At 45.5% G+C, this 16,770-nt stretch overlaps 1 protein-coding gene across 2 annotated transcripts in view; it reads right to left on the minus strand.

The window, feature by feature from the left end:
- Positions 1-16,770, minus strand: part of TENM4 (teneurin transmembrane protein 4) — a 2,219,108-nt gene that overhangs the window by 422,557 nt on the left and 1,779,781 nt on the right. For both annotated transcript variants that reach the window (XM_074955672.1, XM_074955678.1), the window contains 2 exons: positions 13,357-13,645; positions 519-788 (listed from right to left, as the gene is read on the minus strand). In XM_074955672.1, the coding sequence (XP_074811773.1) occupies positions 519-788; positions 13,357-13,579 (493 nt within the window). In that variant the 5' untranslated portion in view covers positions 13,580-13,645. The remainder of the gene's footprint in view (positions 1-518; positions 789-13,356; positions 13,646-16,770) is intronic.

The following is a 16,770-nucleotide window of genomic DNA, read 5'->3' on the forward strand; positions in this document are numbered from 1 at the left end:
CCAGCCAAGCCTACAGGAGTCTCTGCAGTTTGGGAGAGAAGGCTACAAAGATTAAAAAAAAAAAAATTCATGACCTTCAGCTTTGAGTTCCCACAAAGGAAAGGTCTCTAAAAATATTTCACAGTTGCTTCCATCAGAGAGCAGCCAGCCTATTTCCATAAACCAGCTACTGTCAAGGAACCAGACAAGAAGGGAGGAAAACTATCGGCCCAGAAATCTGCACAAGAGATAAGCATGGAGGGAAGGGAGATTTCAACGCTTTATGTCTGAAACGCTCCTATTAAGAGCAGATAGGGCATTACACAGCCACTTACTGATCTCCAGTTCTGTGATGAATAAGTAGGAGCCTCTCTAGCAGTTCATTAATGAATATTTTGCACGGCAGAGCAAAAGACCACACCCTGGGATGATTAAGAGCATTTTCCTCCCTTCTCCTGGCCGGATCAAAAATCAAGGCAGATTAAAATTGGACAATGAAGAGTGGCGTTTGTGAAGGCCTATCTGGAGTTGTCACTTACCAGTTTCAGTGTTTTCATGTTCCGTATCGGTGAGCGTGAGGTTGGAGTTGGCTCGGCTTGAGAGACAAGAGCTGCGGCCTGACTTGGTATTGCGTCCCCAGAGCCTCACCGGGTGCTCTGGCGACAGGACGGCATCTGCCTCAGTGTCAGCATCTGAGCCAGCACTGATGGAGTAGCCGCAGTGAGGCAGCCCTATATCAGTCCTGTATAAAGTCCCGTGTGTGGGCATGGCGTCGTCGAGGCCCAGCTCTCGCAAAGAGAAGTTGGCTCCTAGGAGAGAACACGGAATTGTGGTTTTTAATCAAATTGGAATATTTCTTCTGTCCAGCATTTCAATGATTAGTGGATAAGCAAATGGTATAGGTTCGTAAGAACAGGTTATACAAACCCATCAGGGATTGTCTAGCTAATACTTAGTCCTGCCTCAGCGCAAGGGTCTAGACTAGATGAGCTACTGAGGTCCCTTCCAGCCCTACTTTTCTATGATTCTATAGTCGAGTGCTCTCAGCACAAGAGCAGGAGACAGCAACTCCTGAGTTCTAATCCCTTACCTGACAGTGACTTGCTGCGTGGCCTTCGGCAAGCAACTTAGGCCCCAATGTTCAAATCTTGCTTCTAATGTAGGATGTGTGAGCTGAGGCACTTTGGTCTTGATTGTCAGAGGTGGTGAGCACCTGCAACTCCCATTGAAAACCAGGCCCGAGGTGTCTCAAGTCAGCCAGCCAGCAATTAAGGCACCCAAAGTGGCCACTTTTGAAAATGAGGGCCTTCCCTCTTCTACCCCAGCTTTACCATTTGAAGAATGGTGATGATATGCCTTGCCTCCCACTTCAGATATTGTGAGGATTCAGTGAGGCATTTGAACAGTACTATGTGTATGAAAAACACCGTGAAGATATTAACTATGAGCAGTGTCACTCAAGAAGTGATGAGACACCTGTTATTGGCCCTAACATATTACTCTGTACACCGCAGTATAATGAACAGTGGATTTTCAGTGCTAGTGAACAAAACACACATCTCCACCATCTCACCTGTAATTTACTTTGAATAGTTCTGATAACAAACACACCAGCTATTTTTCATACTCTTTCTTGTGGTTCTGGCATTTCTTGTAACTGATTTCTTTCATCTTCAGTTTCTTGGAATCTTTACTAACTCACCTGTAAATAGCTGGTTTTGTCATTTACTTTTAAAAATAAATGGCAACTAGTCCATCTTTCCCCAAGAAGAGCTGGAAAATGTTAATGGTCTTGTGGTTAAAGCACAAGACTGGGAATTGGAAGATGTGGTTTGCTTCCTGGCTGTATTACAGCCTTCCAGTGTGACACCAGACAAGTTACTTAAACTCTCTGTGCCTCAGTTTTCCCATCTGCAAAATGGGAACAATGTTCACCGTAGTAGTACAAAGTATTGCAAAGGTATAAATAAATAGTGTTCACATCCTCATGCATCAGGAAACCTCATCCCCAGTGAGCGAGCCAGCAAATGAGTGAAGTAGCCAAACACAAAGCACAACAACTGCTTAGCAGCACACAGCAGAACTACAGAAAAATCCTACCTAGCATTTATACAGTGCCTTACCATGTACTTTACAAATATCAGTTAAGTTAACCCTTGAGAGATAGCTGAGTATTATTATCCCATTTTAAAGATAAGGATAATAACAGACAGGTTAGATGACTTTCCCAAGGCGACATAGTGATAAAATTCCTGCCTCTTTGTCCCCTGCCTTTGAGTAGTAGACAATAGTGCCTCAACCAAATTTATCCAGTTTAAAAGTAAAGGGGGGGAAAGGGGGGAAGAGGGCGGTTAAGAGAATATAATCACTCCAAACAGATTTTGACCAGAACATGGTCAAAGTAACATGGGACATTTACTGATCAGCAATGGTTAGGATTTTATTTTCCATATCCACTGATCCAACACTGTCAAATATTCCTGGAGCATTGATTCAGCGCTGACTCAGAGGTGAGTGTGCCATCCCTTGAATCACTGAAACCACATCTTGTGGGACCTATGTTTCCTTCGGAGGTCTCACCTCCGAATGCTAACCACTCTCAACCCAGCTTAGTTTATTCACTCTGACAGAATCACAGCAGAGGTTATTGGGCTGCAAATAGATGCAATTGTTTTGCTGGCTAAAAATATAACCTGAAAATGACTCCTGAGTTCATGTCTAGTTACCTGCAGAGCTTCATAATCAGTCCCAGGCAATGTGAATGGGGATTCAGTTATTAGCACTCTGTTCAGAAAGTTGTGCTGAAAAGCTGGCGAGAGCAATTAGTGGAGCAATTACTGGCTCCATTCTAATCCACATTTTTTTATTAATTTACATTCTCTTTTTTCAGCATTCAAAGACTTTAAAAGACTTTGGCATCCTGTGAATGGCCTTATCTGCACTGTGCATTTACCTGACATAATGCACCCCTGCCTTTGCTCTACAGTATGCCACAATTTGATGGATTAAAGGAATGTTTTGGACCAGTAGGGGGCATTAGACCCAGTGTCTTGGCCAAACTCCAACTTGGGTAATTATATTCTGCCTAATTAACTTCCCTTGTATTTTTACTTGGATATGGCAGTCCTCACATCCTGTTGCTATGCACTGTTATACAGCTACCATGTTTCACCTCAGAGGTGGTTAGACTTCAGTTGTAGGCAAAGTGATTCTTGTGGAGGCCAATCTTGACCTCTCTGCTTAGCTGAACTCTTGGGATAAGTGTGTCACGCTCTCTGGAGTGGCTCACGACTGTGAGCATCTACCTCATGGCAGACTGTCAGAAAACAGGGCAAATACCGCAAGCTCGTGGTGTGTTCTATAATTAGATTTCACCAAGCCAGTGACAAATGTGAACTCTTGGATCATTATATCAGTCTTACCATGGAGTCACGGCCAGTCCCCTTAGACACTCCAGTCTATCTTGCCACCCAGACAAACTGAATTTTGTGATAATGGTCACTTAAACAAAAAAATCACAACACATCAGGTTGTTCCCAGTCCCAGGAGACCAGCCACTTACCCCGGATCAGCTGGTACTCTGGATCTTACACCAAAGACAAAACTGACAGCCAATTCTATAATACACTAACTAAAGATTTATTAGCTATGAAAAAAGAATGAGGGTTATTGAGAGGTTAAAGCAGGTAAAAAACATGCACAGGTGAGTCACTGTTTGTAATTCCAAATGGTGGCAGCGATGTAATAAACAGCCAGTTTTCCAAAACATCTTTTCAGCTTACCCAGATTGTCTCTGGGGATCACTGCTTTGCTTCTGGTACACTCATCTGTAAGAGTCCAAACAGTCCAGAGATGCAGGATCTTTCCTTAAATCCACACTTATCGCTTCTTCTCACAGAAAACAAGCTGACAGTGTCACTACCACGTGGGCTTTTCTTTTGATGATGGAGCGGGGAATGCATTTTTAGTCTTTGACCGCCGATCAACACACACAATGATCACTTCCTTTGAAATTAGCACTTTTCTGTTAAAGTTCTTCATTTGCATTCCACCAGGCTTCTTTCTCATTGGATGGGTTATTTAGTTACAGGGGTACACACAATGTAAATGTTTGCTACTACATTATAATGGGATACAGACAATTGAAAACAATGCAAGTACCATTCCACTCGTTTCCATGAAGCTTTAACACCAAATACATTCGCATACCTTTGACAATCACTTTGATCTATACTAATACACAAGACAATTGGCCTGCGGCTCTGGCATGAGCTGGCACCTGATCTGCCAGCATCACAATGTCTACACTCCAAAAAAACAACCCTCAACAACCCTGCAACGGTGAGTCTCACAGCCCAGATTGTCTGACTTGGGCTCGCGGGGCTCACGTTACAGAGCTAAAAATAGTGTAGACATCCCTGCTCAAGCTGAAGCCCAGGCTTTGAGACACTCCCGCTTTGCCAAGTTTCAGAGGCCAAACTTCAGCCCAAACAGAAACATCTACACTGCTCTTTTTAGCCCTGTAGTGCAAGTCCCGTGAGCCCAAGTCAGTTGACCCAGGCTTTGGGCCTTGTTGCCAGGTTTGTTTGGGTTTTTTGCAGTGTAATGTACCTTTGATGACTTCAAACTCTCTCTGGACATAGTTTGTACACTAACTTAGAAAAGCACTATCAGAAGTTCTGTGACAAATCTAAGATGGTTCTAATTATTACAGCCACCAAATTTTATTGGGGCAGAAAAACCTGTCTCATTATTTTTTATTGTCAAAAGGGGCTAAGACCAAAACCCCGTATCTAAACTCAGGTTGCAGATCCCTGTTCAGATGGGAGTTCTCAGCTCCTATTTGTTTCTCCAATGATTTGAATTTGAACACATTAACCTAGAGACAGCTGTGTCTCGGGCTGGACTGTGAAACATTATGTTCAGGTGCATTTGGTTCTGCTCATTAGAGAGATACCAAATACCACTCTGGACCTTGACTTTGGATCCAGGGCTGAGTTTTGCTCCCATCCCTACTATAAAGCCATGTTAAAGCTTGTGATTTCCCTCAAGTTTCCATTTGTTGATGTTATGCAAAACTGGCCAACACAACTAACAGCACTGTTCTAAGCTGTATTCTGGCTTTTGTGGGTTACAGCTGAGATAGCCCAACAAAAGACCCCTTCTAGCAGGTACTCTCTCCTGCAATAACCTCTGTACAGTGAATGATCCACTAACCACAGGCAGCTGGCATTTTGTTTTTTCTCTTAATAGGGGAACACTTGCTTAATTCAGTTAGCTATGGAGCTCCCAGTGGAAAGAGGGAAGGAAGGAGGGTGCACAGAAGGAGATAGAGTGATAGACCAACAAACTTGACACCAGCTCCAAATAAAAGCAGAGAAAATACCTTTCAGTGTGAGAAGAAACTAACTATGGTTCAGCTGGTTGAGGCACTATGGTCTGGAATGGTCAGAGTACGTAAACTGTTTGTGAACTTTACACCTAAGTAATTAACTAAAATAGATTAAGCTTTCTGACAGAGTTGACAGGCAGGGATACTCGTGGCTCATATGTGCCACCAAACCTTGGGAGCCAGCTCAGAGAGCACAGAACAAGCCTGTGATAAATTATTCCAGATACCATTGCTGTGCTATCATACCAGAGAACATGCACTCCCGTTCCACAGCCTCAACAGCAAGTGGACTTCAATTGACTGATATAACAGATGTAATTGCATCTCCCCTCTCCACCCCACCAGCTCTGCCTTTGGTCCAGATCCCAGAGTAAGGATTAGGCCTACACTCTATGGCTCACCAGACAGTTGAGCCCTTTTTTTTTTTTGCCCCCACATTGCAGATTTTAATCCACTTATCAATGATCACAAGTCCCCCTCCCTCCTGTAACAATCCACACTCAACAACCACAAACACATCAATGAGCAGCTTGATTGATGCTCTCCAGCAACAGCAACTTATAAATTATGAAAAATGACTGCTACAATTAACTGAAAATCAAATTTATTTGCAATGAACAGCATGAGACACATCGATTTTCATATTCTATGCTCAGTATAGCCTTTTAAACTGGGAGAACTCAAGTCAATAAAAGGAAGATAATGAATATCTAAAACTTTTTTATTCAGGTCTGGTCTATTTTTTGCTATGCTGACTTGCGCTGTTTGCTTTCTTGGCACACTCACTCTGGGTAAAACCATTTAAATGTTGAGTAGTTTATTTACTGAATTTATTTGGTCAGTTTGAAATGTTTCCCTCCTCTCTGCCTCCACATCCAGCTCTAGAAAAAAATCACTTTGCCTTATTTGTATCAAGCAAAAATGTCACAAGCTAATAGAGCGATGTCTTCAGCTAGTGTAAATCAGTGAAGCTCCACCAAAGTCAACAGAATTACACTGATTTAACCAACTGAAAATCCAGCCATAAAATCTATGGGCTAATTTTTATAATTAGCTAGGCCAATCATAGAGCTAAGGAGATAGGAAATTTCAAGCACAGAGGTAAAGAAAGAAAATTATTTATAAAAAAAATCGGTTACTGACCTTCCGTAAATATTGTTCTTCGAGATGCGTGGTTCATGTCCATACCACGTTAGGTGTGTATATGCTGTGTGAACCATTGCCGGAGATTTTTCCCTTGGTGGTGTCCATCAGGCCCTCTAGTGCCATGCGCTTATGTGCTAGTACAAGCAGTGCTGCCGGCCCTGCACCCTCTCAGTTCCTTCTTGCGGGATAACTCTGACAGAGCGGCAGGAGGGTGGGTTGTGGAATAGACACCTCGAAGAACAACAGTTATGGAAGGTCAGTAACTGTTTTTTCTTCTTTGAGCGCTTGGTCATGTCCATTCCACATTAGGTGGACTCAGAGTTCATGGACATGAGTACTGCAACATTCCTTGCCCCAACCTGGTGTCATCTCGAGTCTGCTGGGTAATGGCGTAGTGGGATGAGAAGATATGCACCGACGACCTGGGCCAGAAATGCTGCTGAAGAGACTTGAGCTCTTGTGGAATGAGTGGTCAAGATGGCAGGTAGTGGAACATTTGTCTGCTCGTAGCATGCTTGATTACAGGAGGTTATCCAATAGGCCTTTTATCCTCTCTGCTATTGACACAAAGAGTTGTGTGGCTCTGCAAAATGATTTAGTCCTCTCGATGTAGAAGGCGAGGGCATGCCTAACATCCGATGAGTGAAGTCGCCGCTCTTCTGAATTCTGGTGTGGCTTCATGAAGAAGACTGGCAAGAAAGTGGCTTGGTTGCCATGGAAATGCAAGACCATTTTGGCAGGAAGGGCAGAGGGAGGCACAGTTTAATCTTGTCCTTGAAGAACACCATGTACAAGGGTTCTTATGTAAGTGCCCTAAGGTCAGGGACGCTTCTGGCTGAGGTAATTGCTATCAGGAATGCAACCTTGCAGGAGAAAAAGAGCAGAAGACACAATGCCAGTGGCTCAAAGGGAGAGCCTGTGAGTTTGGATAGGACCAAGTTCAAATCCCACGGGGGAATCAGTTCGCGAACCTGAGGGCAAAGTCTCTCTAACCCCTTAAGAAAGTGGATTGTCATCTCATGAGAGAAAACTGACCTACCACCCTCTGGTGGGTGGAAGGCCAAAACTGCTGCTAGATGCACCTTGATAGATGTGAGGGCCAGACCTTGTTGTTTTAGGTGGAACAAGTAGTCCAGAATAGACTGAAGGGAAGATCGAGTCAGAGAAAGGCCTTGTTGGGACGACGATATTGAGAAAGCTTCCATTTGGCGAGGTAGATAGCCCTAGTGGACAGTTTCTCACTACTCAGCAAGACCTGTTGAACTTGCTGTAAACAGGCTTGTTCCTCTGGGTTCAGCAATGGAGCTTCCATGTGGTCAGGTGAAGGGAGCTGAGGTTTGGGTGGAGTAAATGGCCGTGATCTTCCGAGAGCGGTTCCGGGCAGTGTAGGAGCAGTACCGAGGGTGCTACTGATAAATCTAGCGGCATGACGAACCAGTGTTGGCATGGCCACGCCAGGGCTATAAGAATAACTCTTGCCTTCTCCCATTTGATTTTTAGAAGGACCTTGTGTACCAGAGGAACTGGAGGAAATGCATAGAATAGGAGTACTGACCATGGAAGCAGGATGACATCTGAAAGGGAGCCCAGCTTGTGCCTATGCAGTCAGCAAAACCGTTGGCATTTCCTTTTCTGCTTGGTCGCAAACAGATCTACTTGGGGAGAGCCCCACCTTCAGAAGATGAACCTGGTGACCTCTAGGCGAAAGGAGCACTTGTGCTGAAAGAAGAAAGATCTGCTGAGGTGATCTGCCAGGGTGTTCTGGGCTCCCAGAAGATGAGAAGCCTCAAGGTGGATATAGTGCTTCATGCAGAAGTCCTCTAGACAGATGGCCTCATGACAGAGGGCAGAGGAGCACACTCCTCCTTGCTTGTTGATTTTGTCTGTCAGTGCTTACACTACTTTGCCTGTGAACTGGGGAAGAAACACTTGGCAAGCTAAGCTGACAGAACTGATCTCCCTGATGTTTATATGCAAGGAAAGCTCTTCCTGGGACCATAGGCCCTGTGTTCTGAGGCAATTAAGGTGGGCTCTCCAACCTAGGAGTGAAGCATCCAACACTAGGGACACTGACTGCTGGGGGGTGACAAAGGGAACGCCCGCCACTGCCGACTGAGGGTCCTTCCACCAGTTGAGGGAGGCAAGGATTGGGGCTGGAACAGCAAGTACTGAGTCCAAGTGGCATCTGTTGGGTGAGTACACTGAAGCTAACCACATCTGCAGGGGCCTGAGATGGTGGCCTTGAATGCCAGACCATGTAAGTGCACGTAGCCATGTGTCCATGGAACTTGAGGAAAACCCGGGCTTTTGTGACTGGGTGGACCATGGTCTTGGATATCAGGTCCGACATTGTCTAGAATCGAGTCTCTGGAAGGAAGACTCTGACCTGGGTCAAGTCGAGCACTGCCCCGATAAACTCTATTCTCTGTACTGAATGAGAGTTGACTTTTGTTCGTTTATCAACAGGCTCAGGGCTTGGAAGGTGGCTTGGACCTGATGCTGTTCTTTACTTGGGCCTCTGAGCATCTCTTGATCAGCCAGTTGTTGAAGTACGGGTAGATCTGAATGCCTCGCCTTAAGATAAAGGTTGCTACCACCGCTATGCATTTAGTAAAAACCTGGGGGCTGCAGATAGGCCGAAAGGGAGAATGATGAATTGGTAATGAGTCTGGTTTACTATGAACCTGAGGAATCTTCTGTGGCCAAGGAAGATGGAAATGTGAAAGTAAGTGTCCATCAAGTGGAGGGCACCATACCAGTCCCCTGGATCCAGGGAGGGGATGATGGAGGCCGGGAGAGGAAGAGGTCTGCACTGGAGAAGGGGCTTCTTCCTCTTCTTCAGCCTCAACTACCTCCATGGGGTTCATGTCCTGTGTATTGGTACCAGGTTCGGTACTGGAGTCAAAGTCCAGTGCCGAGCGGAGCGGTGCAGAGGCCCTCCTCTCGGAAGCAACCAAGTATGACTGCTGAGAAGATGAGCCCAGTACCAGGAGAATGGATTCCAGAATGGCCATTGCATAGGTCACTGTCCACCAGGTACTGGTGGTGGGAGGACCCGCACCATGGTCCGGTGGCATGTAAGATGGCTACCAGTCTTCTTTGGATGAATGTAGAGCTCCACCTTGGACACAGATGAAGAATCTTCCTGAGGTGACCACAGGGGAGCGGTACCCCTGACTTCCGACGACTACTGTCAAGGGTCCGGGTAGAGCTGCTGGACTGGGGACGATCTCCTAGAAGAAAACAGGGGGGCTTGCCCCTGGAAGGTACTGAAGGTCCAGTTGCGGTGAAGGAACAAGGAGCACCATGCTCTCTCCTACTCGTGCTGGTTGGAGCCAACAGTTGTCACATCGGAGTCGGTGGTACTGGGAGCAATAATAAGTCCCTGGCCACTGCAGAAGTGTCCAAGGTTGAAGGCACCGTGATTCCGCTGGTGCCACAATGACTTTCTGGCATCGGCGGGGGGTCCTGCACTGGAATCAACATTCTGGGAGAAGTTGATGGTGCCACCATGGGACTGGGGGTGGAGGAGTGGCCCGACACGGGTTGCACTCTACTGCTTTCCCCTTGCTTGCCTTTCTTCGGCACCAGTGAGTGCCCTCTTTTTATGTTTCTTCTCAGTACCGGACATGGAGAATGGTGCCGGGATATGCGCGGTGTCGGAAGAGCACTTTGCACTGAGATCAAAGTGCTTGATGCCGAATCTGAGCGGCTTGGCTTTGAATCTGGTCTAAGAGCATCTTCCATTAGGATAACCCTCAGTCGAGCCTCTCAGTCTTTCTTTGTATGAGGCTTAAAGTCCTGACAAAGCAGACAGCGCTCCCAGACACTTCAGACAACTGCAGTGCCACAGAAGGCACAAGGTTTGAAGCCCGGGGACTGTGTGTGGGGGGAGTATGCCTGGCCCAAGGGGCAAAAGGAGTCCCTCAATGATAAAGGGACTATCTATACTAGTATTATTTACAATATTTACACTTCAATTAAACTAAGACTAATAAACTTGGATACAGAGAAGAAACCACTGAAAACAGCCTTGCTGAAGCAAGAGTTGTTGCTCCAGCAATCATCATGGGCGGTGTCCACGTCCAAATATAAAGGGAAGAGTAACCACCTTTCTGTATACAGTGCTATAAAATCCCTCCTGGCCAGAGGCAAAACCCTTTAACCTGTAAAGGGTTAAGAAGCTAAGATAACCTCACTGGCACCTGACCCAAAATGACCAATGAGGGGACAAGATACTTTCAAATCTGGAGTGGGGGGAACAAAGGGTTTGTCTGTCTGTGTAATGCTTTTGCCGGGAACAGATCAGGAGTGCAGCCTTACAACTCCTGTTAAGTTAGTAAGTAATCTAGCTAGACATGAGTTAGATTTCCTTTTGTTTAATGGCTGGTAAAATAAGCTCTGCTGGACGGAATGTATATTCCTGATTTTGTGTCTTTTTGTAACTTAAGGTTTTGCCTAGAGGGATTCTCTATGTTTCGAATCTGATTACCCTGTAAGGTATTTACCATCCTGATTTTACAGAGGTGATTCTTTTACCTTTTCTTTAATTAAAATTCTTCTTTTAAGAACCTGATTGCTTTTTCATTGTTCTTAAGATCCAAGGGTTTGGGTCTGTGTTCACCTGTACAAATTGGTGAGGATTCTTATCAAGCCTTCCCCAGGAAAGGGGGTATCGGGCTTGGGGGGATATTTTGGGGGAAGACGTCTCCAAGTGGGCTCTTTTCCTGTTCTTTGTTTAAAATGCTTGTTGGTGGAAGCACAGGATTCAAGGACAAGGCAAAGTTTGTACCTTGGGGAAGCTTTAACTGCAGCTGGTAAGAATAATCTTAGGGGGTCTTTCATGCAGGTCCCCATATCTGTACCCTAGAGTTCAGAGTGGGGAAGGAACCTTGATACATGATAAGAAGGAACTGAGAGGGTGCAAGGTCGGCAACACCCCTTATACCGGTGCATAAGTGTGCAGCACCAAAGGGCGCTAGAGCCAGCCCGATGGATACCACTGAGGGAAAACTCTCCAGCAATGGTTCACACACACCTAACAGGGAATGAACATGAGCAAACACGCAAAGAAGAAGGACAAAATCTGTAGGTGCAGTGTGCTCTAATGGTTAGAGAAGGCAAGTAGAAGTCTGGACTCCTAGGATCTGTTCCTGCCTCTGTAACCTTATGCAGGTCACTTAACATCATTTTGACTCAGTTTAGCTATATCTACCTGTAGAACAGATTTAATAACCTAACAGGTCTTTCTTTTGCCTGTAAACTTCATAGATATTTAGAGACAGAGAAGTGTTTTGAGATCCTAGCTTGGAGGACTCTATATAATTGCTAAGTATGATTTAGTTAGTTATGCCCCTTGCAAGTTCTCTGCAGAACAAAGAGCATGACTACGGGCACATGCATATAATACCAGATTTGCACGCAATATTGTGATAGTTTCACACACAAATTAGATGTGTGAAGTTGTGGAGATGGCATCCACTTTTGAGAATCTGGCCCTACAAGTAAGGCTCCTTGTTTGTCACGGAGGTAATGGAAGTCACGGATTCCATGACTTTCTGTGACCTCCATGACTTCTGCAGCCGCCGGTGCACCTGGGCCGAGAGCTGCCTGAGCAGCTTGGGCAGCCGCTGGGCCAGGCCCACCAGCCACTGCTGGGGAAGTCTCGGGCCCTCCCGCACCCTAGCAGGAGCAGCTTGGGTGTGGGGGGGCTCAGGGCTGGGGGTTGGGGTGCGAGGCGGTGCTTACCTGGGGGCGGCGGAGGCTCCCCGGAAGGGCGACAGGAACTCTCCTCCGTCAGGTCCTAGTTCCACGTGCTGCCTCCGCATGCAGGAACCATCCCTGCAGCTCCCATTGTCCTCGGTTCCCAGCCAATGGGAGCTGCAGAACCGGGGCTTGCGGTGGAGAGGAGGCAGCATGTGGAGCTAGGGTCCCCACTTCCCAGGAGCTGGGTACGGAGCCTGCCCCAGCCCACCCACCCCCCACAGCACCCCCCAAGCACCTGCACTCCCCCTCCCCCGAGCACCCGCGGTGCCCCCCCGGGCCGTGCCCCCAGCACCTGTGGCATCCCCCCCGTCCCCAGCACCTACAGCGCCCCCAGGGCTACCCTCCCGATCTGCCACCCGCCTCCCTAAGTTTTAGTCAGGGGTATATAGTAAAAGTCATGAACAGGTCACGGGCCGTGAATTTTTGTTTACTGCCCGTGACCTACCCATGACTTTTACTAGAAATACCCATGACTACAACGTAGCCTGAGTTATAAGTAGTGCAGGGTGTACTAACAGCAGCCTATGTCAATCTTTCTGTTCATCATTTGCACTACTGCATGTTCCATTTCACTTTAGCTGCCCATTTCACACTTTCCTGGATTGACAAAAAACCCTGTTTCTTCCAACCTAAGACTGTCTGGGCTCCACTGTTGATTGTGTAGTATCTATGTGCAACCCATGCTGACGCAGTATGGCTCTTTGTCTCCCTCTAATGGCTAGAGCATGTAAAGATGTTTATGCTACTCCTTCCATGCTACTGAACCTGGTCTTTCAGTTCAGGGAATAGATGCTTATGCTCAAGAGGTCCCAGGTTCAGTCACTGCCACCACACTGTCCAGGGATGTCATTACCTATGCACACCATAGGCAGAGGCCTTCCTTCCAATAAAGCCACGTTGATCTTCCTCTAGTGTTTTCTCTCATTGCTCTGTGCAATGTCTTAAAGGCATTCCTCTGTGCGTGTCTCAGAACGCTTTATAGCTTTGAGTTATTCCCTCACCTACCTCTGGACCTCAGCATAGAGTTGATTAACTCACACTGCTTACAGCAGCACCTGACGAAATGTACTTACCCGTTCGGCAGAATTCATCAGCCTCCTGGTGCACCATGTCTTTGACCCGATTGCTGTAGGTCAGCCTGGAGTCTTGATCGTAAGCCTTCAGTGTCTCACTGGAGCTGTAGGACTTTTGCGGTATTTTGCTGTCTTCGCTCTCTGCCGAGGAGCTAGTGTAGCGTCGCTCGGTGTCACGGCGCCTGGTCAGAGATCGGTATGGTTTTCTCTCTTTCACATCCATGGCACTTTTGTCTGCGTCTTCAACATTAAAGTAACAGTGTTTGTGTGGTGATCAGATTGGAATAATCTGAAAGAGAGTATAAAAGAGAGGTGACCTGAGTTCATCCCATTAGACAGCGAAGAGTTGGGTTTTTTAGTTTCAGCTTTTTATTCAGTCTTACAATATGCAAAGGAAAGGGTATCTAATGGACCACTGGGAACTCACTTATAACAACTACTGATAAAAGGAAAGTATCAGTTATCTGTGTCCCAAACCATGCCTTGTACCTCTTGTTTATAATGGCAATTACTAAAAGAACTGCTGCTAGGCACAGCAATAAAATAAATAAACAAATAAATACTTTTTAAAAATCAACCATTTGTTCCTAGCATTAGTATGTTTCAAATGTGAACGTGGCTGAGATTTTCAAAAGTGATCAGCAATTTTGGGTGCCTCGTTTTTAGTGCAGCCCACTTCTAAACCCCTTACAGGAGCCTAATTTTCAGAAAGCATTGAGCACTTAAGCTCTGAAAAGTCGCTTCCGGCACACTGCCCTGCTAGTAGAAGCCTCCTGATGTACCTGCTCTGTGGACATTCTAATTCAGAGTCCAGGCTGTCAGTTTGGCCCATGTCACCAGCTCTCAGCTTACTATTACATACATAAAAATGAAACAATGTGTATTTTGTTGGTATCTAGGTAATAGTCCTCCCCCTAGTCCTCCGTCAGGTCTATTCTATAAATCCAGACCTCATCGTAAATAATAGATCTGCACTGCAAACTGAAACTTTACTTCTGAACATCTTCATGACGGTTCCCTTTTAAAGTAATCATTACTCCCTTCTGCTACTTTGGGACACCTAAAAAAAAGGAGGCACCCATATTCCTAATCACATTTGTATATATGGGTCTATATTTTAAGAGGGTCTTTATGGAGTATTTTAGGTTAGAGAGACTGACTAGGAGAGAAAAAGAGCAAGAAAACAAGCCGCCCGAGTGCTGGGGAGTGGAAGAATGAAGTGTGAGTTTTAGAAGGAGCCCAGATAAAGATGTCTGTGGAGGCAGATGCTCCTCTTCACTTCCTTATTTGAAATGTTGTTATGGTACTGAGTGAAGTTGAGAAGCTGCAAATAGGAGACGGTACCACTGCTTCATAGCTACGTAAGTGTGGATGTTGTTCCTCTCGCTATGCCAGATAGAATATATATGCACAAACACAAGGGGGCATGCGCACACATACAAGAGAAACTGGTATGAGAAATAAACACGAAAAATAATTTGTCAAAAGACTTAATTATTGAAGTAGATCAGCTTTTCACTGTAATAAAATTACTTGCAACATTATTTACAGGGGGCAATAAATCAATGCATATTGTTGCAATGGCTGTAAAATATGTCTCTATGTTTCCAGACTGGTTTACTGTGCTCAAGAGAAACCAAATATTGAAGACAGGCGTACGCAATTATGGCCTGATGTACTCTGGACCTGAACATCACATTTCACACTATATACAATAGGCATTGAAGATGAACCTCGGTATATCAGGCCAATAGTGGTTAATAAAGACCCACTCATTTCCCTTTATTTTTTGAGAGCAAAAGAAGGACAAATAAATACCTCTCATTTCCAAGGTTTGCCATACTGAGTTTAACATACTTCTTAAATCAAAACATACTGTGGCTTACACTCAGTTTGGTATTTATCGCAAGATTAAAAGAGTGAATGGAAATATTTAATTATTATTTAGAAGGGGCAAAAGTCAATCAAAAATCAAAGTATTGGCACTGAGGGAAAACCTTCAGTACTAGCACTCAGGGAAAGTTTTGCTAGGGGCAGATGACAAATATTTAACTCCAAACATTGAGGTTAACAACAAAATCCATAAAAATAAATTTAAAGCCCGACACTCCATGTTTATTTCAGCCAGTTGTGTCTAATCACTGCAACACAACTACAGCCTCTTGGCCAAGACTGTATGTACTATCAGTTTAATATCTGCTCTGTGTCTTGTACTCATAGCGAAGTGGACTAGGTATAATACATAATTTATAGCTCTAACATCTGTGCTCCTGTATTGCATCCTATAGTCATGTTCTGATAACTTACAATACCCAGGCACAACCTAGTGGTTCAAAGATGGCATTTTACTGTTAGCTCACTTTCAACATCAGCAGTCCAGTGGAAGGGAGTTAGAGCCAGAGAGAGGCAACTGGATGAAGCACGCCAGTGATTGGCAGTGAAAAGGTGCATCTAGAACCAGGGAGGAAATGGGAGTACCCATCTGTGGGTCTGCCACTGTGGCTCTGTTGGAACCACATTCTGGGTTTTCCTGGCATTTAGATCCTAGACGCTATCATATTGTCGGTAGTGGCTATTGTTGGTAGAGACGACTAAGGGGAGATATGATAGAGGTCTATAAAATCATGACGGGGTGAAGAAAGTAGATAAGGAAGTGTAATTTACTCCTTCTCATAACACAAGAACTAGCGGTCAGCAACTGAAATTAAGAGGCATTTAAAACAAAGTAAGTATTTTTTCACACAATGCACAGTCAACCTGTGGAACTCCTTGCCAGAGGATGTTGTGAAGCCAAGACTATAACAGGGTTCAAAAAAGAACTAGAAAAATTCATGGAAGATAGGTCCATCAATGGCTATTAGCCAGGATGGGCAGGGATGGTGTCCCTAGACTATGTTTTCCAGGGGATGGATCACTTGATGATTACCTGTTCTGTTCATTCCCTCTGGGGAACCTGGCATTGGTCAGTGTTAGAAGACAGGATACTGGGCTAGATGGACCACTAGTCTGACCCAGTGTGGCCGTTCTTATGTTCTTATGAGGCCCCAATTCAGCAAAGCCCTTAAGCACAAACAAAACTTTAAGCATGTGTTTAAATCCCATTGAACTCCGTGACTTAAGTTAAGCACATAGTTAAGTGCTTTGCTTAACAAGGATGGGATTACTCACCTGCTTAAAATTAAGCATGTGCTTCAGCACTTTGCTGAATCAAGACCTGAGAGGAATGAGAAATGAGGATGAGAAATTGTCTAAAAGCAAGATGATAAACTGTAGCTCAGAGGTGGGCAAACTATGGCCCGTGGGCCACATCCAGCCCGTGGGACCCTCCTGCCTGGCCCCTGAGCTCCTGGCCCACGAGGCTAGCCCCCAGCACTTCCCCCGCTGTTCCCCCTCCCCGCGCAGCCTCAGCTCACT

Source organism: Natator depressus, chromosome 1 (assembly GCF_965152275.1).
Source record: "Natator depressus isolate rNatDep1 chromosome 1, rNatDep2.hap1, whole genome shotgun sequence".
In the NCBI taxonomy this organism is placed as follows: Eukaryota; Metazoa; Chordata; order Testudines; family Cheloniidae; genus Natator; species Natator depressus.